Here is a 23,301-nt window from a genome sequence, read left to right as displayed (position 1 = left end):
CACACACACACACACACACACACACGTGCACTCTCTCTCTCTCTCTCTCTCTCTCTCTCTCACACACACACACACACACACACACACACACGCTCTCTCTTTCTCTCTCTCTCTCTCTCTCTCTCTCTCACCTGCAAATGCGACACAGCTTCCATCCACTCTGCCTTTGTCCTCTGGAAAAATAATAATAATAAAGCTTGTAGTAATAATTTTCAAGCCTTTCTGGTTGCCACCTTTGTCCTCTTGCACAAGAAACAGCCAGCTGACAAGCACGGTTACCCAGAAGTGAATCAGTTTCTCTCCAGTGGCCTTACTCACATTAAAATCTCATTGCTGTCAACGGAACTAACTTGTGGGAAAGTCTGCATTGCTGTACCTGGTTGCTTTTGGATGGAGCAGAATAGAGAAGTTGGCTCCACTGGTTTCACCCCTGTGAAGGCTTGGAGGACATGAGTAACCACCCCTTGTTTGTGATTGTTTGTGAAGGGCCAGGAGGACCTGCCAAATTTTTCTCCTTAAAAACGAAACAAAACTCCATCTGCTCCTTTGCAGCTTTGTAAAGGGCTGAAAAAGAAGCACAAAAACAAGGGAACCCTAAAGGGTCATTTCTCTGCACACATGAACTTTCTGGCTCCTCTCACAAGTGCTTTTGTGCGACGTAAGCGCATGTTTTCAAATGCTCTAAATGCATTTTTCCTAAATAGAGGACTGTGCTTTCCCAAACACAGATGGGGCTCCAGTGTAGGCTTCCCCCAGGTGATCCGTCAGCTCAGGCTGTTTCTGTTGAGCTGCTGATGCACAGCTTCAAGGTCCCTCACCTTCCTTGAGAAGCTTCTTTGCTTTGGACAGGCCTTGGCCTGGGCTGCCCTTCAAATACTGGCTGCCTTCAAATCATCCTTCTGCAAAGGATGGCATATGACCACTGCACCCAAGTACCTGAGGCAGGCAACCTCAGAGGTGCCCTTCAGAACTGACAAAAGTCAGATTGCACATGACCACATGCAGCCAAAGAGCTGCAACCCAGAACCTTCTCTGAGATCCTGAAGAGAAGAGAAAGTGTAGGGAATCCGGGGTGCTGCTTTCTGATTGCATGCTGCTCACCCAGTGATCTAACAATATTTGCTCCATGTGCAATTCAAATGTGTGCATATCAGTCCCAAGTAAGGCCCAATGAAGCTACTCACTGCTTAAATCACCCTACATACCCTTTCTGGAGGGTATGAGAAGAGGCAGTGGGGTCTTACTACTGAGTAAATATGGATAGGCCTGAACTGGTCTATCCCTGAAAAGGTTTTATCCCTCCCCCCGTAGGTATGTGTGCATATGCATCCCCAAACACATGGAGGCTGCTCATTGATGCTCCATCTTAGCATCTCAAGCATTTGTTAGATCGTGCATAGCATGGAGTCGGGCACTCCAGAGATTCCAGAGAGAGACAAGCAAAGAATGCCCGAAGTTGCCAGATTCTATTTCAAGTCCTGAAAGGACGCAGGCTATATATAGTCCGTCCCCACTCCTCCTTTCCTGTTAATGACCTTCTAATAATAGTACAAGCAACATGGAATGACAAGACTGATGCAGTCGCTTAGCACTTCAAGCTTTATCTTGCTTGTTAAGACTGGAAGCTGGAAGATATTGTACTGCTCTTTCCTTCTCAGCGGCTATGAATGTGTGCATTTTCAGGATTCCTGCTCAGGCCATGTTTGGGTCACACTTATAGGTTTCATGGGGCTATTCATTCACTTAGAGCTCTATTGGTGAACATTGTAAACACAGTCTCACAAAATAAATCTCTTCCGATTCACAAGTATATAACAAACAATGAGCAATGAGCAATTGTAAGTGAGCAATTATAACAACAACAAAATGCTACAGCTTATGCACCCAAGTCCTCGGCAACCACACTAAGACAGAAGTTGCTTGTAGAATTGGAAAGCAAAAATGTCCTTTTGAATTCAAATTCAAAGAAAAATCCAGGGTGTCTTCCTCAACTGGGTTGAGCATCCATAACATTGAATTCCACATGCAGAATTCTCAAAACCCTGGAATGAAATGGCAATTACATATTACATGTACACGAATTCACTATGCGCATTCACCCCTCCAACACAAACAAATAGGAATTATTCCTAGACCTAGTAGGCAAGGGCCTTAGCAGTCTAAGCAGTAACAGCAGCTACAGCCTCTTCAGCTCTCCTGGTCTTTCTGACTCAAAATTTCTTACTCACAGCACCTCTGTTTCTTAGTCCCACCCCTTTGGGCTGAAGCAATATTTCCTATTGGTTACATTCACCAACAAGGTGGGCTCCATAGTTTAGATCTGTCCATACCCATAAAGACATGATGCTAGAATTTTATATGCACAAAGGAAGGTTTTCATCTCAACTGTTCATTTCTCTGTGTGTGCAATACATTGCAACTGATGCCCATGCCTTAATTATTGTATCTATACCACTTCATATATTAGCATTTCATGCAGCAGAATCTTCAGTCTATCCTTCCCCACATGTCAAGTCAGTACAGAAAGAGCCATGCTGTCTGTATCTCCAAGTCTGCAAGACTAAGCTCAGAGATGGGATTTAGAGAGTGTTCTAGGAAGTGGGAAGGGGAGGATCAGTGCCACCAAGATGCTAGGTATTTTGGATTGGCCACTGAGCTGAATCACAGGGCAGAAGGAGCACAGAGCTGACTTTAACCTCTGCATACCTCCCTTTCTCCATAGGATGCTGATAATGCTCCAAGACGGAAGGGTTACGGGCATTCCAATTGACTTGAGCAGTTCACACTCACAGACATATAATGCAGAGCATTTAAAAATTAGTGGAAAATAATAAAAATGCTATTGTTCAAAACTGTTCATACATCAATACATGCATCATCCTGTTCATTCCTTATTTCAGGCTGACAAAGCAGGCCAATATTATAATGCCCATTTGTGGCTTGGGAATGGGAAACCAAAGCAAAGAGGATGTGATTTCTGTGCAAAAACCGTGTGAATTCATTGCAATGGGAAGCTTTGAACTGGGGAACACCATGCACTGCTTTGGACCCCGTGGAAGCCACTCACTCCACTTCTGTAACTTTGAGGGCATTGAGAGGGCTACAAAAATACAGGAACAACAGCATGACAAAAGAATTCAACCAGTCAAGTGAGACAATCCAAAGGAATTGATAGGAAACTATATTCTGCAGGACATGAGGATGGTTGTTAATTGTCCACAAGGTCCAAAACTCATGGGTGAGAATTTCAAGTTTGTATTTTGAAAGTTACCAGAATTTGTAATTGTGCCTGTATCCTTGAGAAAAAGGAACAGAAAGAAGGTGAGATTTAAAAACTGAATGTGGATGTAAAATTGACAGACCCATCCAAACAAAGTGCTTTGAGTGCTTCTTAACTCTTAAAAGCCTGCAGTTGAATCTCTGCATATTGCAACCAAGTTTGTTTCTGTTAGATTGCTCAACTTTAACAGCCCATCTGGCAGGCAAGTACAGCGTTGTCCTTTCCATGCTAGGAACAGCGCTACCTATTGAATTTGGCTGATGCAAAGAGCTGATAAGTTTGTCCAGTTTGTTTCATGATATTAACTTGCACAACTTCACAGATTTCTTCATAGACCAGATGGAAGGAGCTTGAGATTTTCTTAAAAAATATGACCATGGGACACAGCAAAACTGACAGTTTCATCCATCCCTCATCCATGTGAGGGCAAGACTGACTAGATGGGGGCAAATCTATGTGTTTATGCAATATACATATACCAATATACAAATGGTAGATGTGCATTTGAGCTCATGTCTGGGGTAAATGTTTAATTCATTATGCTTTACCTGGTTTTTAATGTGTTTTTACTCTGTTAATATGTTTTAGGCATTGTAAGCCACCTAGGAAGGCCTCCGCAATGATAGGCAGTCTAGAAATACATGTAAATAAATAAATATAGGGAATGGACTCCAGGGAAGTAAACCACAAGCAGGAGAAAGAGGCAATGCCCTTGCAGGGCTCACCCGAGATAAGACTTCCAACATGGTTCTAAACAGTTTTAAGGCAGATCCAGATTTAAATAAATGGCCAGCTGTGCTAGGTAACTCTGAATACTGATATGCCCCAGTATGTTCTGCTGACTGCCCTACACCGAAAGGGAAAGTACAAGGGCAGGCCCCTCATGTGAGAAAGAGTGAAGCCTCTCTTTCAGGTGGCAGAGCTTAGTGCGAAGGAGCAACCAGATGTTGGGGGACTAAGTTGTGTGTACCTGCCCACTTCTCCTGTGTAAGGAAGAACATTGTCCTGCTCCCAGTTTCGAAGATGGTCAGCTTTTATATATGGGATGGATGGCAGTGCCTTCTTGTCCTTTGGCTCAGGCAGTGAAATGGCATGAAGCCAACACTGCCCCCTTGGGCAGAGTCGTCCGTTGTGGCGCCCCTAATGGCCTGGTACACCCATGCCCTCTGCCAATTTAGCCTCCACCCTCACCCGCAGTGTTTGAACTCCAAGCCCAGGGTTCAGAGTCTGCTAACTCAGATCCAGACTGGGGTGGGGTGGAGGGAGTGCCCTCTTGGACAGCCAATCCTGCCTCACAGACTTCATCAGTGGGAGATCATTTTTGTGAGGATGTTCTGGGATTCAGGTCAATCCTGTAACACACTTTGCAGGAACAGGAAATACACTAAGTACATGGAAGTAATCTTGGCTCTTGTTTTGTGGGAGGAGGGGCTGTTTTGGATTTTGGCTTGTGCAACTTAAAATACATTTATAAAACGATTGTTGAGACAGTCAGCGAATCAGCGGAATGGCATCAAGGGTTTAGTTTGCTCATTCAAGTCTTCTCTAGGGCTGCTTTCAGTTGTCTGTCCACCAAATGGTTCCTGTGTGACCCAGGCTATGGTGACCCAAGAAAACAATGCAATGCAGGACACTGTGGGGCTGATCCAGAAATAAAGCTACGTAATTTGGAGCCCAGACACTTGTAGGGGAATGGCACAAGAGATGGAAAAGGCAGGAGGAGAAGTGCTAGCTTGTATTTGTTGCTAGTACTGTGAAGTGCTTTAAGGGGGAAATCCTATGCAAGTTTCGACATAAAAAAGGCCCAGAACTTCATCACTGGCTGGGGCATGCAAGGAATTGTAGGTCTTTTTATTTTCTGTTCAAACTTGCATAGGATTGCACCTTTAGTCAGATACATGCAGGGATCTGGGACTTGCTGTGTTCCCCTGCGGCATGTACACACGGTTGCAAAGATATATTTTCCACCACCTGACATGTGGAATGATTCTACATCCAACCATGAATCCTTTAACTGAGCGATGATTGATCTCACAGCTTTTGCCTGGATTTGTAGCACAGGAAAAGGGTAGAATCTAATCAACAGTTCTCAAACAAGACTAAACGGTAAGTGGAAACTGAAGCATACTGACAAACTCTAACATGTTTCAGGAGAGAATCATCTCTTTAGGAGGGGCTTTTTTCAAGCTATGTTTCTTTTGAACTAGTTTTTTCTAGCTCCAAACATTTGGCCTGCTGCTAATATCCAAGATAAATTGAGAGGTGTTGGCATTTTACGTGATTTGGGTAAAACTGTAACCAGATTGCAAATGAAGGTTGTCAGTAATTCCATACATTATTGGATTCCTCCCAGTTTTTCAGCCTCACTTCACTTTTTCTGCTCTATCAGAATCGGAAGTTGTAAGTTGCAGTTTGTAATCATCTACTTTTCTTGGGGAAACTGCAATGATAAATAAGAATGTTCTTTCTTGATCTGTTGTAGATGCATTGTGAGAGGTTTATATGCATCCTGCGGATACTTGGAACCACACTATTTGGGGTGTCTCTTCTGCTTGGAATCTCAGCTGCTTACATTGTAGGCTATCAGTTTATCCAAACGGACAACTATTACTTCTCCTTTGGACTCTACGGTGCTATTTTGGCTTCTCACCTCATCATCCAAAGCCTGTTTGCCTTTCTTGAACACAGAAAGATGAAACGATCTCTCGAAACGCCAATCAAGCTGAACAAAACTGTTGCCCTTTGCATCGCTGCCTACCAGGAGGACCCCAACTACTTAAGGAAATGTTTACTTTCAGTGAAAAGGCTCACCTATCCTGGAATTAAGGTGATTATGGTAATTGATGGGAATTCGGAAGATGATGTTTACATGATGGACATTTTTAGTGAAATCATGGGCAGAGATAAATCTGCTACCTATGTCTGGAGGAATAACTTTCACCAGAGAGGTCCTGACGAGACAGAAGACTCCCATAAAGAGAGCATGCAACATGTCACTCAGCTGGTCCTGTCCAACAAAAGTGTCTGCATCATGCAAAAATGGGGTGGGAAAAGAGAAGTTATGTACACAGCATTCAAAGCGCTGGGGAGAAGCGTGGATTATGTGCAGGTAGGTATTAAAAGACTTCCTTCTCTGCCAAGTAAAATATGCCTCCAAAGAAAGAAGGTCTTGTACATTTTGTGCTGGATGCTGCGCTGGCCACCCTAGTCCTTGCGCGAACAGAGTGCCCCTTTCACTCCCTGCCTGAAACAGCAGGGCTGTTAAAAGCTTTAACTCCTTAAATAGTTAAGACTGTCATGGTACACAATGACGTGTCAAACTGCAGCAGGGAAAGCTTAAATAGGGAAGGGCAGAAACGGCCACTGAGCTCTGTACTTAGTCTTATTTATTGAGGGTTTCCAAGCCATAAATAGTTCAGTTACCAATGCAAAATCCAAATTCACAGCAGGAAAGCTTTGGTGTGTTAGCAATATTCTTCTCATCACACCTTCTGTATGACCTGAGTTACCCCTTGAATGATTCTGCAGTGGCAACAGGGATGTCTGGGAAACCTTAATATCCACTCTTCAAGCTTTGGCCTGCTTGGAATTTAGGAGAAGCTGCCTTGGATCGAGTCAGACCCTTGGTCTATCTTGCTCAGTATTGTCTTTAGTCATTGGTTGCAGCCCTCCAGGGATCCTTCCCACCCTCCCTGAAGGTGCTGGGGCTGGAACAGAGTTCAACACCTCTGCAGGGCACCAGGATGGAAGAAGCTGGGCCAGCCCAGCCCAGCCTAACCTAACCTAACCCAACCCATATCTCCTCTCCCTCTAATAAAACACACAGAGCCTTCTTAGACTCTCTGTTTCTTAGGATGTATAGCCTGAGATACCTCTAATCATTGTGTAAAGAAGAACATTTCACCACATACAGCTGGACAAGCACCTTCTGCATGAGGGATTACCTTCTGTAATATTTGGGGATTTTTTTAGCTTGGAATAAAAGGCAACTGGGGGATAAGTGGACTGAGGTATATAAAATTATTCAAGGTGTGGAGAAAAGACATTTCTCTCCTTTTCGTAATACTAAAATGAAGAGTCATCCAATGAAACTGAAGATTCAGTACAGACCAAGGGAAAGGTTTCTTCATGTAGTACATCATTATTTGTGTGCAGTTCACACAGCCGTGAGATGTCATGATGGCCACTGGCCATCAGATGGCAATAAAGGGGATTCAGCAAATTAATGGCAGGTAAGGCCTATCAATGACTCACAGTGGCTGTGGGAAACCTCCATGTTCACTGGCCTTATGTGTCAGAAGCCAGGGCTTCTTCTTCATGCATTCAAAAGGCACGGGCCATTTCCTTGCAAATCATTCTTTACTGACAACCCAGAATGAATCTCTGAGCATGCACAGAGTAGTTTGTTGAACCCAATCTGGTAATCACCTCCACCATTTCCCTTATGAGTATGCCTGGGCCCAATCTCTTCAGGATCTCTGGGCCCCTTCTCTCCACCTACCGATCCTCTAATTGGGCTGCCCTCTTCTACTGGCCCCACATCATGAAGTCAAGAGTTGGGTTTGCCTAGTCTTTGTCCGAGAAACTCCTTTGCTCTGAGTATTCTCCTGCCAGCTGTTCATCTTGATTATCCCTAGGGACTGCTTGTCCACCTGGAGAGCCTGGCCTTGAGGTAAGCATCTGCACTTCCCTCATCTCAGTGTCTCCGCATGGCCCACATTTTCAGGCTCCGCACAGTACTGCTTCACATTCTGCTTTTGCTTCTTCTGAAGCCCAGTCAGCAGTCCTTGAGAACAAGTAACCAAGGCATCCATCTTTCTCACTCCCAACATTGTGTCACTCCCAGTTGCTGGAGGACGACAGCAGAAAAGGCTCTTGACTTCATGCCCTTCCCCTGGGTCTGTAGGAAACAGGATGCTGGACTAGGTGGACCACTGATTTGAAGTAGAAAGGCTCTTATTTATCATACAGCTTTATGTGCCACCTTTTGGTAGAGTTTCCTAGGCAATATTTAAGAACAAGTTGGTGGTGGCGGTGGCGGCGGTGGTGATGATGATCATGATACAATATTTACACCCTACTCTTGCAAGGAAAACAAGGCAGTTTACCTGGCTTTCTTCCTCTCCATTGAATCCTCACAATAATCATTCCTGTGAAGTAGGTTAGCCTGAGAGCCAGTGATTGGTCCAAAACCACCCAATGAGCTTCATGGCTGAGGGGAGGGAACAGAACGCAGATCTTCTGAGTCCAGTCCAACACTCTTAACCATTACAGTTGCTAAATAAAATGCACAGCATGTAATGAATAACATGTGAGAGATGGCTTTGTTTGGTGCCATTCTTGGTTGCTTGTTTCCCTGTGGTAATGCTACAGTGATGGGGAGATCTGCCCTTGTCAGAATTTTCCCTTCCAGGCAACCCTTAAATGTCTTGAAACATCTGGAACATCCTTCATCATAGAAACATCTGGTACATCAAAATGTCCGTGACTACTTGCTGCATAATGATCCAATGCCTAGCCATTTACTCTCAGCAGCAATTCAGCCAGCTAGACCTTCCAGCAGAGTGAGACAGCTGTTTTGGAAAGTTTGTTTCCAGGGTCATGAAAAAGCAGCACATAATTGTTTGCTGTGCTTGTTGTCTTGCTGTCAGGGATTAAAGAAGTTTCTGTGGGATTTTCTGCCTCCAACAGCCTTAGATAAAGTCCACCTTGACCTGAGGGAGGCACCTCAGGCAGCAGAATGTCTTGGGTCTGCCCTGATGATCTGGCTCACCTGCCCGATCACTTTCTACCTCAGCCTCAGCCTTCTGCAAAGTATTGTCCTTGATGAGACTTCTCTATGGCCCTACTTTTGGTCAACTCCAAGCAGCCTTCTGTGCTTGCATGTCCAATACTCCATTCTTCTTCTAGTCAACATCATTAAAACTTTTGAGCTCTACAATTTTTCCATAGCCACCCACTTTTGAACACCCCAAGAGCCTGATCGGGTTCAGACAACATATAACCTGTATTCAAGGGTTCAGTATGGACTAAGTGTGTGTGTGTGTGTGTGGGTGGGTGGCAGTGGAGGGGAGAGTTGAATCTTGAGATATGGGTTATGTTGTCTGAGCCCAGCCATGCTACAAACTATGGCTTGTTCACTATGAAGAGAACCCATAGTTTATTGTTGGGCTGTAAACTGTGGGTTATTCACCATATTGACTGGATTCAGATAACATGACAATAACATAACATGAAAGTCCACACTCAGGGGTTGAGTATAGATTGAATACAGGTTGTTGTTGAACTGTGGGTTGTTGTTGAAACATGGGTTGTCATTTTTTTCTGAACACAGCCAAGATAACTAACCATGGTTAACAACTATGTGAGCACATTTCAAGAGCAACTCACACTCAGTTGATACGCAGGCCTTGAGAGTAGGTTATTGTGTTGTCTGAGCCTAGTAAGTTTGTTTTCTCATTTGGCTCATATAAAATGATGGCCCATAGTTCAACACCAATCCACATTCAACCTATACCCTGTATTTTTCGCCCTCTCCAGTTTCTTCAGGCATTTGCCTTACATAACTAAATTTACCTCAGGTTCTAGATTTTCATTACCCTGCTTGCTTTCCCCTCTTCCTTTAGGCTCTCTGTCTTTTGGCTTTGAGTAGAGACATGTTGTACTTTACTTATGGCAGTTCTCTATTTGACAGGCTCTCAAGAGGATCATCCTCTATTTGAAGTTATTCTCTATTTGAATTACTGTCCACTTTAAACATAAAGGGCCATAAGAAGGCTATAAGTACTTAGCACCTGGAATGTAGACTGAACAGGTAAACAGGTAGCCTAGTCAAACTCTTCACCATCAAATCTCAGCTACGTATGCCGAGATGTATGACACTCTAATTAAACTACAGTCATTATTTCTTAATGTACATATTTGTCCATCTATCAGCATGTAGACATTTCATGCAATTCTATGTCCTAGTTCTTTGGCTGGGCAGCCATTTTGTTCACAGTTGACATGAAAAGCCTGTGGAAGCTGAAATGTGAATGTGAGTTCACTTTCCTGAAGAACCCTCCCTAGACATACAAACCTGGATCTTGTTCGTTTAGAAATGAATTGCTTCATGCAGTCTCAGATATTATAAGAGATGCTAAGTGGTATTGAATATCCCCTGTGAAAACACTGATATAGGAAGTGCCAGTGCCAATTAGGGAACAGTGCATCATTCCAATGAATCCATGTTACTTTTAAAATGATGGCTTCATCAGAAGTTATGGCTCCTTTAAGGTCTTCTTACTAAGCCCCTTTGTCTGGGATAGCAAGCAAGCACTTCAGTTGTGTTCCGTAGATGCTAAGGAAGATGGAATGGCCAATCATTCTATTTTACAGAGGATGATCTTCTCTTTGAAGAGCTGTCAGAAGTTTCCTCTGTTTGACAAACTGTCCAGTCTGTGTCCAGTTTAAACCTAAGCTTAATGGTTAAATTAGTTGGAAGTACACCAGTCTAAATGGTGTACGGTGCGGGTGTTCAAGGATAGGCTGGACGTCCACATGGTGGGCATGTCGTGAGCGGAGCCGGCTGGTGCCGGAGGTCAGACTAGATGGCCTGGGAGGCCCCTTCTGACTCGCTCTGTTTCTAAATAGGACCTTGCACAGGCTCACAGTTCATCCACCCAGTCTTCTCCAATATGATGAGCCGGATTGTACTTCTGTTTAAATTCAAGTTATCGCTAAATTTACATCTATACATATAAATGAGTATGCACAAACATTATGCATATGGCTGTCCCTCTCAGTCCTCTCTTTTGTGAAACTTCCCCCCTTTTCTGTCAATTCATTAGCAGTCACCCTAAAGGGAGAGGGTGTAGATAAAAGAATCAGTGTGGAAATGCGCAAGAGGAGTTGCAGGACCCTCGTCTCCCAGCCATTTCCAAGAAGGTGGACTCGCAGCTCTGCACCCTCCTGTAACACAGGAGGGTCGCTCTGCTCACATTGACATGCAAGCACCTTGCAACACCAGGTGCCATATTCCTGCTATTTAAAATGCTAAATAAGGACATTTTAAAGTGTTGGCACTAACCTCCTCCCTGTATTGCTGGATATATGTTGGGCTCCTCAAGGCTCCTTCCTTCTGTGAGAAACTCAGAGGCCTCTGTGTGATCACATGTGCTCTCGCAGCTCAAAAGCATATCTCAAAGGATTGGCAGAGTCCATGAAAACGGAGATATTTTAAAGCCCTATAAAAACTTGTTAAGAAGCAGGGAGGAAAGGAGGACTGGGTGGGGAGGACTGGGGGGGGGGGAGCTTAGAAATACAAACAAGAGAGACCCTTCAGCCAAGTAGTGTTGGCTTCATCATCTACAGCTGCATTACCTCACTCAAGGCGAAAGCTTGGCCTATAAAGCCTCTGTGACACCGTTCACTTAAAAATGGATTAGGCTGGGCCCACTCCCCCATTTCCAAAGCACAAGCTGCAGGCAGGGATGATTCACCAGCTGTGCTGTATCTGGTGGACATTTTTTTCCTGTGCTCAGGGCCTGAAAAATGGAACGAAACAAAGAAAGCCTGCACAAAGAAGGGCTTCCCATTTATGCCAGATACTTGTACTGATTGCGTTTGTGCTGTCCTACCTTCCCCATAGGAGCTTTCAGTGCAATTCTATGGAGAGCATCTGAAGGCCAGAAGATGCTGCAAATCTCCCCATCCAAGGCCAGAGACAGAACAATGATTGCACAGCTCTCTTTACAGCTCTAGCCACCACAGGAAGCTCCATGGTGGCTCCCTTTTCCAAGACCGGGAAGCCTCTTGGGCCAGACACCAGGCTTACTGCGTGCAGGCTTCCTGAAGGCCACATTTGACCCATGGGCATTTCCTTCTGTTCATGACCATCAGGAAATGCTTGATATTAACCTGATCTTCTCCTTGAGTGCATCCACCAGTGGACACCAGCACTGAGTGAAGCACAATCTTTAACGCTAGGTTAAGGAATTGGTAAGCTGCTTGAGGGTCATAGGAGAAGAACTGTAGCCCCGTGAGCACATGTTCTGAATGCAAAAGGGCCAGACATCTCCAGGTAGGGCTAGGAAAGAATCCTGCCGGAAGGCCAGGAGAGCCACTGGCAGTCCATGTTGGCAACACTGGCCTTGATGGACCCAGGGTCTATCAATAAGGCTTTTTCCCATGTTGGTATTAGCAATGAAAACAGGCTAGTGGGAGCTCTGGATCCTATCCAACAGCACTTCCTTTCCTCACACTCCCCTCTTAGCATCATGGAATCTATTCATTTGATGATAGATAGTCTGGACAGGAAGATGGGATAAGCATTTGGAGAAAGCTATTATGACATTCAGACAGGCTGGGAATGTAACTGAGCAGATGCTTATGTCAAATATACCCAATATACCTAGTTCCAGGAAAGGTAGGCTGAATGGATTCCACTGAAAAGTGCTTTTGCTAGTACATTTCCCTCCCCTGTCTTTTTTCCAACATGGAGCTCAAATTGTTGTAGAGAGTTCCCAGGTGGCTGTCCATCCACCCAATGGGCAGATCAAACCAGCTTGCAATGAGCCAGGTGGCTGCTTAATTATCTTCAGACCACTCCCTGGGCTTGACTTGAGCTTCTGGGTGTGTGTGTAAGATCTTACGCCAATTTCTGAGGTCAATCCTATTCAGTCCAAGACGTTATCTAAGAAGCCCCAACATAGTTTCTAAGTCTTTATTTGCAACACACATGCAAGGAGTAGAAAAAGCACCTCTTTGTTTGCTGAACTAGGGTCATAAGGAGGTAGTCGAATAGTCAGTGAGAGCACTGCTATATTGCAATGTTGTATTAGAATATTAACAAAAATGAACTTTATATATAGAATTTTAAAGTGCACACACACACACACACACACACACACACACAGGCTGCATTTGCAAACATGTGGCAAACCCTGTGAAGGTACAATGTATCTGTCAGGTGGGTCGTGTATTTTCTTATCATGATCCACCTGACAGACAATCAAGTGGTGTTTACTTTGTCATGGTTTCCATCTTTCCTGCTCAGTCCTCCCACTGTTGGCATGTATCCCATTAGCCACTGTCCTCTGTCTCTTCCTCACTGATTCACACATACAGGCGGGATGGCTGGAGTGCCTCCTGTAGTTGCTCCCCTTTCCAGAGGATTCGGTGGCATTTGGAAACCATGCTCCTCGTTCAGGTGACATGAAAAGCCATGGCGGTACAGAGAAACCATGGAACAACCCATGGCTTCCTATCATGGTTCTAAAGACCAAATCTACCATGGTGAAATACCATGACTGGGTTCAGGCAACATAACGGACCAGCAATGGTTAAAAACCATTGAAAGCACTTTGTTAGTTCCCTGTTACTGCATCTTGCATCAGAATCACATGTAGAAGTACTTGTTGCCTTATCACAGGGAAAGACCAGCTTGCAGGAATCTGTCTTTCTGTGTGGTCAGGGGTCTTAAATAGGAAAGTCTTGTATTTTGGAGATCTGCCAAAAGACCATCCCATACTTGAAGGTGTTCTCTGTCTGAAGAGACGTCCAGTCCAAGGCTGGCTTACGGTCAGAATCCCAGGAAACTGGAAGGCTGCAGCTGTTGAAGTAGCTCATCAGCACCATGGCAGCAGACTGTGAAAGGCACCCAAATCCCCTAGTTCTAGTTGTTATTTCTAAATTTGCACTTGTATGCATAAATTAGCACATGCGAATGCTATGCAAATCACCGTTCCTTTTCACCTCTTTTTGTTGGTGCATTTCCTCTTGTTCAGCTATGTGTTCTCCTGGGACAATGGAAAGATGGGAATGTGCTCCCCATTCATAGCATTAGTCCTGTGCTCTGTAGATGAGTAGGACACAAGATCTCACTGTATGCAAAGGACTATCCTGTTCTCCACAGTCCTGAGGAACTGGCCAGAAACAGTCAGTAACCACCCTATTGTCTTCCATGGAAACACTTTATGTAGAAATCAGCTCCTGGAACTCTCTATGGCATGGAACTGGTCACGATTACCTCTTAGTTCAGGTTAATGGTTCAATTTAGATGGCAGAAGCCTAGGACTGGGCAGCTCACTGGATAAACTTGGGCTAATTGTTACTTTTCAACCTCATAGGATTGTTGTGAAAATATGGGCAGGTAGGAAGAGTAGCTAAAACCATGCACACCACTCTGAGTAACTTTATGGAAGTCTGGGACTGAAATGAAATGAATAATGACCCAGATCAGACGACCCCAAAATTAATGAGTCCACAATTTGCCATGGTACATGCCACCACCATTTTGAATATACAACCTCCGATTGGCCTGATGAGGTTGCTCTAGGACATGCAAACCTGGCCACTGTTGGTTAAACAACCTCAAAGCTTTGCACAATTTCTTCTTAGGTTAACTGTGGTGATTGAATACCCAAATTAACCTGTGGTATTGAGTTGCAGATGTCACAAAGTAACTTCCAATCAGGCTGATCAGAGGGTGCATAGACAACATGATTTATTGTTGTAAGCCGCCCCAAGGCTTCGGCAAATGGGGCGGCATAAAAATGTTTTAATAAATAAATAAATAAAATAAATAAATGATGGGGGCACGCAACACCGCAAATCATTGGTTAACTGATTAATCAAGCCATGAACTGCCATTGATGCATGCAAACAGGACCAGTGACTAACCCACGTTAAATCACTAAGTGTTAAGCAGGGTTGCAACCCTTTTTTCACATCACATTTTCACTGACATATGGGAGATGGGGAGTAATCCATGCTAATGCCACATTCTAATGCCACATTCACAGTTTCCCCAGAACTGTGGCTGTGGATTGTGACCAAGATAGCAGCCACTCATTAACATTTAACTCATGTTTACAAGAATTCTTTTCAAAGAAGAGAAACCATACCTGGGAAGCATTTTAAACTTGGTAAAGTGAGATCAGGAAAACCTTTAAAACAATATGAGCATTTAATAATGCATGTAATAACAAACAGAACAATATTAAATGCTAAAAACAGGAGTAAGTGATTACAAGAAACAGTTCTGCATGAGTGTTTTGAAGTGTAGAGCCCCATGAAATGCAAGTTCAAAGGGATCTGGATGGCAGAATCAGCTTCTGGAATCCAGCATATATACATATATCTCACATGAATGGCTAAACCTTCTGTGAGTAAAAAGGGCTATCGTATTTCTTCCCAGATCTTCTGCCAATTTTTATAAACATCTGTAGGTTCACTCATCATTCATTCCCCCCTTAGGACAGTGGGAAACTTTTGAACTGGGGGCACTAAATACATCCAGTTTCCTTCTGTCAAGTGGGATCAGAAAAGTGCAGAACACCCACAAAGTTCTCCCTCTCTCTCTCTCTCTCTCTCTCTCTCTCTCTCTCTCTCTCTCTCTCTCCCACACACACACACACACACACACACACACACACACACACACACACTTCTCAGTGTCCCCATCTCAAGAAGACTTTCCTTGTTCCAAGTTGATCCACTGTGCTAATAAAATAAATACATCTGAGTCTGGGAACAGACATTTCTTTATAGTCATAATACTCTGACCACTATTTCTTCTGAATAATGTGCCCACTTCCCTGACACTAGCCGTATCTGAGAAGCAGTAACAATACAATTCCATTTTTTCAGTTGGCTGAGTCAGATGTGGAAAAACCTAATTGAATTCTGAAGGAGTGGGTTTGAATGCTACAGATGTGCATATTTTGAAATGTGCAAATCAAGCTTCAAATTTTGCCGTAAGCTCCTTCCCAAAATCCACCACTGAAGTTTACTAGTTGCTTCCAGATCTGTCCACCATATCCTATTTTTTTGATAAGAATTCAAGGCAGCATGACTGAATTTGTTTGTGAAACTCATAACATGTCAAACTTGTAACAATAAAAAAATAAAATCATTGGCAGGCAAGATGTGCAATTATTTAGTTCTAGTTTTGCTTTTCATCAATCCTGATTCTGGAATCTTTAGCAATTACATGTTTCTTTCCTATGGGCAGGTATGTGATTCTGATACAATGCTGGATCCAGCTTCATCAGTGGAAATGGTAAAGGTTTTAGAAGAAGACCCAATGGTTGGAGGTGTTGGGGGAGATGTACAGGTGAATATAATTTTTTGTGACTTTTAGCCTGACATCAAAGACTGTCTCTTCACTTAAAACCACTTCAATGAGTAACTTTACAATTTTGTAAACCAAGATGATTCTCCGTGTGAGAAATAGTACATACATTTTAATCAGTAATGTGTAGTGGACACTTTTTCCAGCCGTGAATGCACAGGTAAACATCACTGGACATCTAGCTTGCTTATACCTGTAACAAGGAAGGTATGAGTGTGTTTCCCTTGCTCGTGCATTAGAATAGACACATTATTTCCTTCTGCGCAGAAATTTGTAACATCTGAAGTAGCCCTTCTGCTAATTTGCAAAGCAACACTAGCTTTCGCTGCAGGGGTTTCTTTGTATAAAATGAATTCAGATCTCTTTGCAAAAGGTCCTGGACTGAGCATAAATGTTGACTGATGTCTCAGGGGCCCAAAATAGTGCTAATTACATTATTTTCAAGTCAAGTCCAATTCTTACACAAGTTTAACTTGTTAAAAGTTGGAGTCAATGGTTGCATTTCAGGAGTTGTGCTGATCAGACAATGTTCATCTCCTTAATTATTTTACGGGGAGACTGTAACCTGAATACAAAAGTATGACACAGATATGCAATGTGGATATTGTAGCAGCAAGAGTTGCATGCATTGACTGAATCAGGGATGTGTGAGGAACCTGTTTTGGGGGTGGGAATCCTTTGGACTCGCTGGCCTTGGCTCCCTGGACTCCAGTCTGCTTTGTCATGGCCATTGAGTCCAAGTTCCTGATAACCACACCCAGTGCTTGCATGTTGCTTGCCAGAAATTGAGCCCTGAATGACTATTCTACAAGCAGCAACCTTCTTCTGCATCACGAGCCGCAGATTTTGTTTGTCCTGCACATGACATGAGAGAAGGTTGCCAGTTCTGCAACCAGGCTTCCACAAGCATTTTCAGACTTTCTCTTTGCTCAGCTCACTTTCTAAAACAAGGCCAAACACAAGAGGAACACTGGAAGAACAGATAGCGTGGAGCTTCAGTGCAAACGTAATGAGAATCCAAACAAAGTGCATGAAAACATGGTGGTGTGGAGGAGAAAAGTAACAGCCAAACTGTGAAAAATGTTAGTGGTATTATTTTTAGTGACGTGTCCTTTATGGCTTTTTAGAAATATACATCCTATGTTGTTTTCTTAGGAACTAATGTTAAAACTTCCTTTTCATTGTTGCTGCTTGTAGATTCTGAACAAGTATGATTCGTGGATCTCCTTTCTCAGCAGTGTCAGATACTGGATGGCATTTAATATCGAAAGAGCCTGCCAGTCCTACTTTGGCTGTGTACAGTGCATCAGCGGACCTTTGGGAATGTACAGAAACTCCTTACTCCACGAATTTGTGGAAGATTGGTACAATCAAGAATTCATGGGATCCCAGTGTAGCTTTGGAGATGACAGACATCTCACAAACCGGGTCCTGAGCCTTGGCTATGCAACAAAATATACAGCTCGATCAAAGTGCCTTACCGAAACACCCATTGAGTATCTCAGGTGGTTGAACCAACAGACCCGTTGGAGTAAGTCCTATTTCCGCGAATGGCTATACAATGCAATGTGGTTCCACAAACATCATTTGTGGATGACCTATGAGGCTGTCATCACTGGGTTTTTCCCATTCTTCCTAATTGCCACTGTCATTCAGCTTTTCTACCGGGGAAAGCTGTGGAACATTCTCCTCTTCTTGTTGACTGTTCAGCTCGTGGGCCTCATAAAATCTTCCTTTGCCAGCTGCCTTAGAGGGAACGTTGTTATGGTGTTTATGTCCCTTTACTCAGTGTTGTACATGTCAAGTTTACTTCCGGCCAAGATGTTTGCAATAGCTACAATAAACAAGGCAGGATGGGGTACATCAGGCAGAAAAACTATTGTGGTCAATTTCATAGGACTCATTCCAGTGTCCATTTGGTTTACAATCCTCTTAGGTGGCGTTATCTTCACAGTATACAAGGAATCCAGAAAGACATTTTCTGAATCCAAACAGACAGTGTTGATCATCGGTACGATACTTTATGCGTGCTACTGGGTGATGCTTTTGACTTTGTACCTGGTTCTTATCACCAAATGTGGCAGGCGGAAGAAAGAGCAACAGTATGACATGGTACTGGATGTATGATTTGACCACTGAGTCTTTTCCCATTTTTGCTGCCCATGGAGTTTTTCCAAGTGACCTGATGATGAACCTTCTAGCATTTGTGGCACTGAATTTGATATCATCAAGGGAAAAGGGTCACTGCTGCTGGAACTTGAACATTAACAAATTCACGAACATGCCAAAGCAAAGAGAAAAAGAAAGAAAGAAAGACAGAAAGACAGAAAAGAATAATAATATTATTATTAATAATAATTAAAATGTGATTGTGCCTTGTTGGGGGGAGGGGGAACAAAATCCCATGGATTCAACCCATTCCTGTGGGTGGTCTCCAATGATGCACTTTCTTCTGTTGTGCGTACGCCCAAAAGTGTTAACGTCCTATATACCTCATCGGTCATGCTCATATGGACGGACATGGAAGAAAGAGAGTTTGGAGACACAAGCAAAGGATCTGATAACCCCTTGCAACCTAATTTATGAACTTCTAGTTGTTCTGTGATTTTTCTAGGAAGGAATGTGTGTGTGTGTTTATACGTGTGCGTGCATGTCTGTGTGTGTGCATGTGTGTTTTCAGCTGCCAAATGTAATTCCAAAGTCAATTTTATAAGGTTTGATGACCAAGTTGTATTTTTATATAATTGTAATTATTTGTCTCTGTTTACTTTTTACACCAGTTCTTTTTTAAATCTCATATTTTATATTTCTGCCAAAAAGTACATTCTTCCCTCTCCCAACATTTTTAACAGTGTCTCCTTTTCTAAATAGGTTTGAAGAATTCCTACTTTAAAAAGAGAAAAATACAAAAAACCCTTGCCCACAATGTGAAAACAAATGCTGATTTGAATTTTTTTTTTCCTCGATGGAAAGAATAAAACTTCTCTCTCTACTTTTTAAACTGATGAATGGTTATTTCTGTGAAAGTATTTAAAATATGTGCTTTTAAAAATTTATTTGAAATTATTTGAAAAACACCAGCATCTTCATCAGATTTTTTGGAAAACAAAATCTTTATGTACAAAGAACACCATGCTCCAGGAAATGTTTCTGCATAGGCCCCATGATGAAGGGAATGACAACAGCTCAATATAAATGGGGCCTTCCAAAAAATGTATCAATATGGAGTGCCCTCATTCCAGGCTCCAGCCAGCCAGCCAGCCAGCCAGCCCCTTTCCCAGGTTACCCCATTCCATGGTTTACTCTCATTTCTTCCAGCAGGTCATGAGCACTAAATGCCTGTGCCAGTCCTCATTTGATGCAGATTCCTTCCCCACCACATTGCAAATGGCCATGCAAGGCAGCTGCTCATTTCAATGTAGGATGTGCAGAAGGACTTCCTGGAATATCGTTGCTCTTTAAGGCCAAAGGGATAGAGATGTGCAATCTTCCCACCCCCAGAAATTTTGTAAGGGGAAACATAATTTCTGGCAAAGGGCATACATCTGAGGACGAAGAATGCCTGAACAACCCCCTCCCTGCTTCCCAATGCAATGTTGCCGTTTGCTTTTTAAGAGTCTCCCAGTCTTGTCCATTTACCACCATTACTTGAACAGTGTTGCTCACAGACTTCTCTCACGATCTCTTTTAGAAATCCTGTGAACTTGGGTGAAATCGTGCATGCAAATAGGACAAGCTTCATTTGGTGCAGGATTTTAGCTTATGGACTACTTCTCTGGCCTGCGTGGATGAAGGCAGCAGTGGGAGGGTTCTCAGCTGCTAGAGGAGTGCAGGTGTGGGTTCAGCATTTAAATTCTTTCCCTATGTAAAAAGATCCCTGTCATAAAAGAAATATATGCTTTTATATAGAAGCTTAGCCTACAGGGATCAAGTCTGAGTATATCCTTTTCAGTGATATGCCACTTAATGCTAACGAAAACATTCAGGGGGGCATTCCATATTGGGGAGCAGTCAGCAAAGGTATTTGCTCCCTTGTGCACATGTGTGTGCACGCACGCACACGCACACACACTCAAAGTAGTACAGTCCAGAATCCTATCCCCTCTGTTTCCTGGGACATTGTACCAAGTGCAGGTTCAAGCTTATCAAAACTTTTGACCCCCTTTGAACTAGAAGCCTTAATTCCACTTGTAGTCCTACTTAGAGTAAACCCACTGAAAGCAACAAGAGCTACATTAGTCATGGCCTATTCAAAATCCATTTATTTCAATGGATCCACTTTTAGTGCAGCTAAGACTGGATCTAATCCATCGCATCTTCCGCAACTCACACATTACAATGGACAGGGTAACTCCAGGTGTTCAATGAATGAATGGGGATCTTGCAGGTGGGAGAGCACAAAGCAGGTAATTCCTGCACCAGCAGAAGATTGGACTGGGAGGATTGCCTTAAAACAAATTGGCAGCTCACAGGTCTGGCTGAGAACAAGCTGCTTCTTATCAGATTCGTTCTTGTAAGGTGGTTGCTCATCTTTTCAAATAAGGAACTAACTTGTAGGACTTGTACTGTACTTTTCAGCCATAAGGCAAGACGTTGCCCCAGGTTCCTAGCTCTCTGGGTTGCAGAGAAATGCCACTTGTAACATGCTGAAATATGGCTTCAATAGATATGGAATCAGAAGATTCAAAAGTAAATGACAGCATGTTTATATCAAACCAATGTTTTGTTGAGAGACATGTGCCTTTTGAACACTCCGAATTAGCAATGCAACTAAATGCCATATTAAGAAGACAAGAAAAGCCCTGCTGGATCCGGGGCCGTTCAGTCCAGGGTTCTGTTCCCACTGAAGCCAACCAGCTCCCCTCAGGAAATGCACTAGTGGGAAATGAGTGCCACACCCTCTGCCCATATTCCTCAACTGATAATTGCTCACATACACTGACACCAACCCAATGAAGAAGCCCTTCTCAGATTGATTATGTACAGGAAAGAGTCTCTTGACGATTCCTTGGCTTCCTGAGTTTAGATTCAGAATATGTTAGTCACACTGACTGCGTTCAGCTTATACAATAACCACACCCAAGGACTGAGCATGGTTTGAGTGTGGGTTTTTGCTGAAACATGGGTTATTGTGCTGTCTGAGCCCAGCTGTGCCAACAAGTCATGGGATGTTGACTAAGAACAACCCAGGAAGAGAAGCCATGGCTTGTTGATGGTTCTGAATGGGGCATTGTTCACCATGGTTTGTTATCCTGGCTGGGTTCAGGAAACAAAATAACCCATATGTCAACGACTACCCACAGCCGAGTGCCAACACTTACTCAAGTCTTGAGTGTCGTTATTGTGTTGTCTACTCTCAGACACTGAAATCAGTGGGACAAAAATAAACCTTTCTTGAGTTCAGTGTGACTAAAGCATGACTAATTTACAGCTCATAAATAAGTCTGAGTTCTCATTGAGCTTACTCGCCAGTAAGTAGGCATAGTCTAGACTACCTGTATCTGTCCTTAACAGATCTGTCCTTAGTGACCTGTTTCTTGGTACTCACCAAAGTTGTGCGTGCACATTTTCTAACGTATGCCTATGGATAGATTCTGGTTTTGAAAGATAAGGAAGCTTTTGGTCCCAATCCTTTGCCTAGGGGTGGGGATCTGTCAGGTGGGCTCCACGAACTCTGGTGTACTTTGTTGTGGCCCTGGGTCTGAGCTCCTGGTGTGCACTGAACAGTGTTCATGCGGTGCTCACCAGGAATCAAGCCCTACACACTGTGCAAGCACAGAAAGCTTTATTTTTGCTGCTGCCCCGATACAAACGGAAGTTCCTGGCTATGCAACCTTCATTCTGCCGGTTTTCCCAGACTTCCTCTGGGCTTCTCTCACTTTCTAAGGCTGGGCTGAGTAGGAGAGGAAGTCCATCAATGCTAGAGGGACAGATTTCACTGAGTTTCATCCCAGTTCTAGGCATAATAGCAATCCCCATGGATTTATTGAAAGAACATCGACAACATACTGATCTATGCTCTTTTGCACGGACATACATTGTGGTACAACAGAAGCCCATCTGGTTCTGTCTCTTTGCGGCCTTTCTCATGCAGATGTATTTGTTTTTGGCCCTCTTCAGACATTTTCTAAACTGCAGAAAGCAACAAGAGAGCAAGGAAGGGGGCCTCATGGTGTAGCTCCGCCTCCAACATCACATGTGCTCCTTCACCCCTCCTTCTGGCAACCATGCATATGGAGCGCGAGAAGGGATTTTTGTGCATAGAACTGTATAGGTGGAGACATCTGCATGAGCTGAAACCCTAATAGAACAGTCCCCCTTCCATGCATAAACACGGACACCAAGAGGACAGACTAATTGGTACACAGTTGGCATTCACTGGACAGGCTGCTTCCCGTAACCACTTTCCTTGCTCATGTGTCCCTTTCAGGAGCTAGATAATGCCTGAGCAGGACTCCTTTCTGAGTGGAATGTGCAACACATGTACTAACTTCTATTACCTGTCTGATGATGCAGAGATAACACATTTGCTTGCGAATTAGCTTTAATATATGTTCACCACTGGGGGCTAAGGGAGGGTTGATCCTTTTTGGTGATCGGATGGATCAGTATTAAGCAGTTTTGAAAAAACAAAAACAAGCAAATGACACAAATGGAAAAAAGAAACTTGACTTTGCCTTTTAACTATTTATATTGTATAAATTAAAGCTTTGGGGTAAACCAGTGTCAGATAAAATGCTCTCATTTTATAAAAGATTGAATTAATTGCCTGTATTTATTCTAGCAATTATTCAATGCATTTCAAGTATAGAATGTTTAGTACATTTGTTACTTTAATAAATAAAATATTTTTGATACGACTGTGAGCATTTTGTAGTCTTCACTGAGCAGGGTGTTTTGGATTACA

The 23,301-nt window shown here is 43.3% G+C and overlaps 1 protein-coding gene across 1 annotated transcript in view; it reads left to right on the top strand.

Annotated features, from left to right (window-relative positions):
* HAS2 (hyaluronan synthase 2) overlaps positions 1–19,386 on the top strand; it is a 38,806-nt gene extending 19,420 nt beyond the window's left edge. Inside the window, exons 2-4 of the mRNA XM_044422161.1 lie at positions 5,763–6,389; positions 16,275–16,376; positions 17,592–19,386. Of these exons, the coding sequence (XP_044278096.1) occupies positions 5,763–6,389; positions 16,275–16,376; positions 17,592–18,521 (1,659 nt within the window). The 3' untranslated portion in view covers positions 18,522–19,386. The remainder of the gene's footprint in view (positions 1–5,762; positions 6,390–16,274; positions 16,377–17,591) is intronic.
* Positions 19,387–23,301: the final 3,915 nt, after the last annotated feature.

Source organism: Varanus komodoensis, unplaced genomic scaffold (assembly GCF_004798865.1).
Source record: "Varanus komodoensis strain SLA01 unplaced genomic scaffold, ASM479886v1 scaffold12, whole genome shotgun sequence".
NCBI classification, from domain to species: Eukaryota; Metazoa; Chordata; class Lepidosauria; order Squamata; family Varanidae; genus Varanus; species Varanus komodoensis.
Note: the sequence above shows the minus strand (reverse complement) of the source record. Positions and strands in the feature narration are given on the sequence as shown.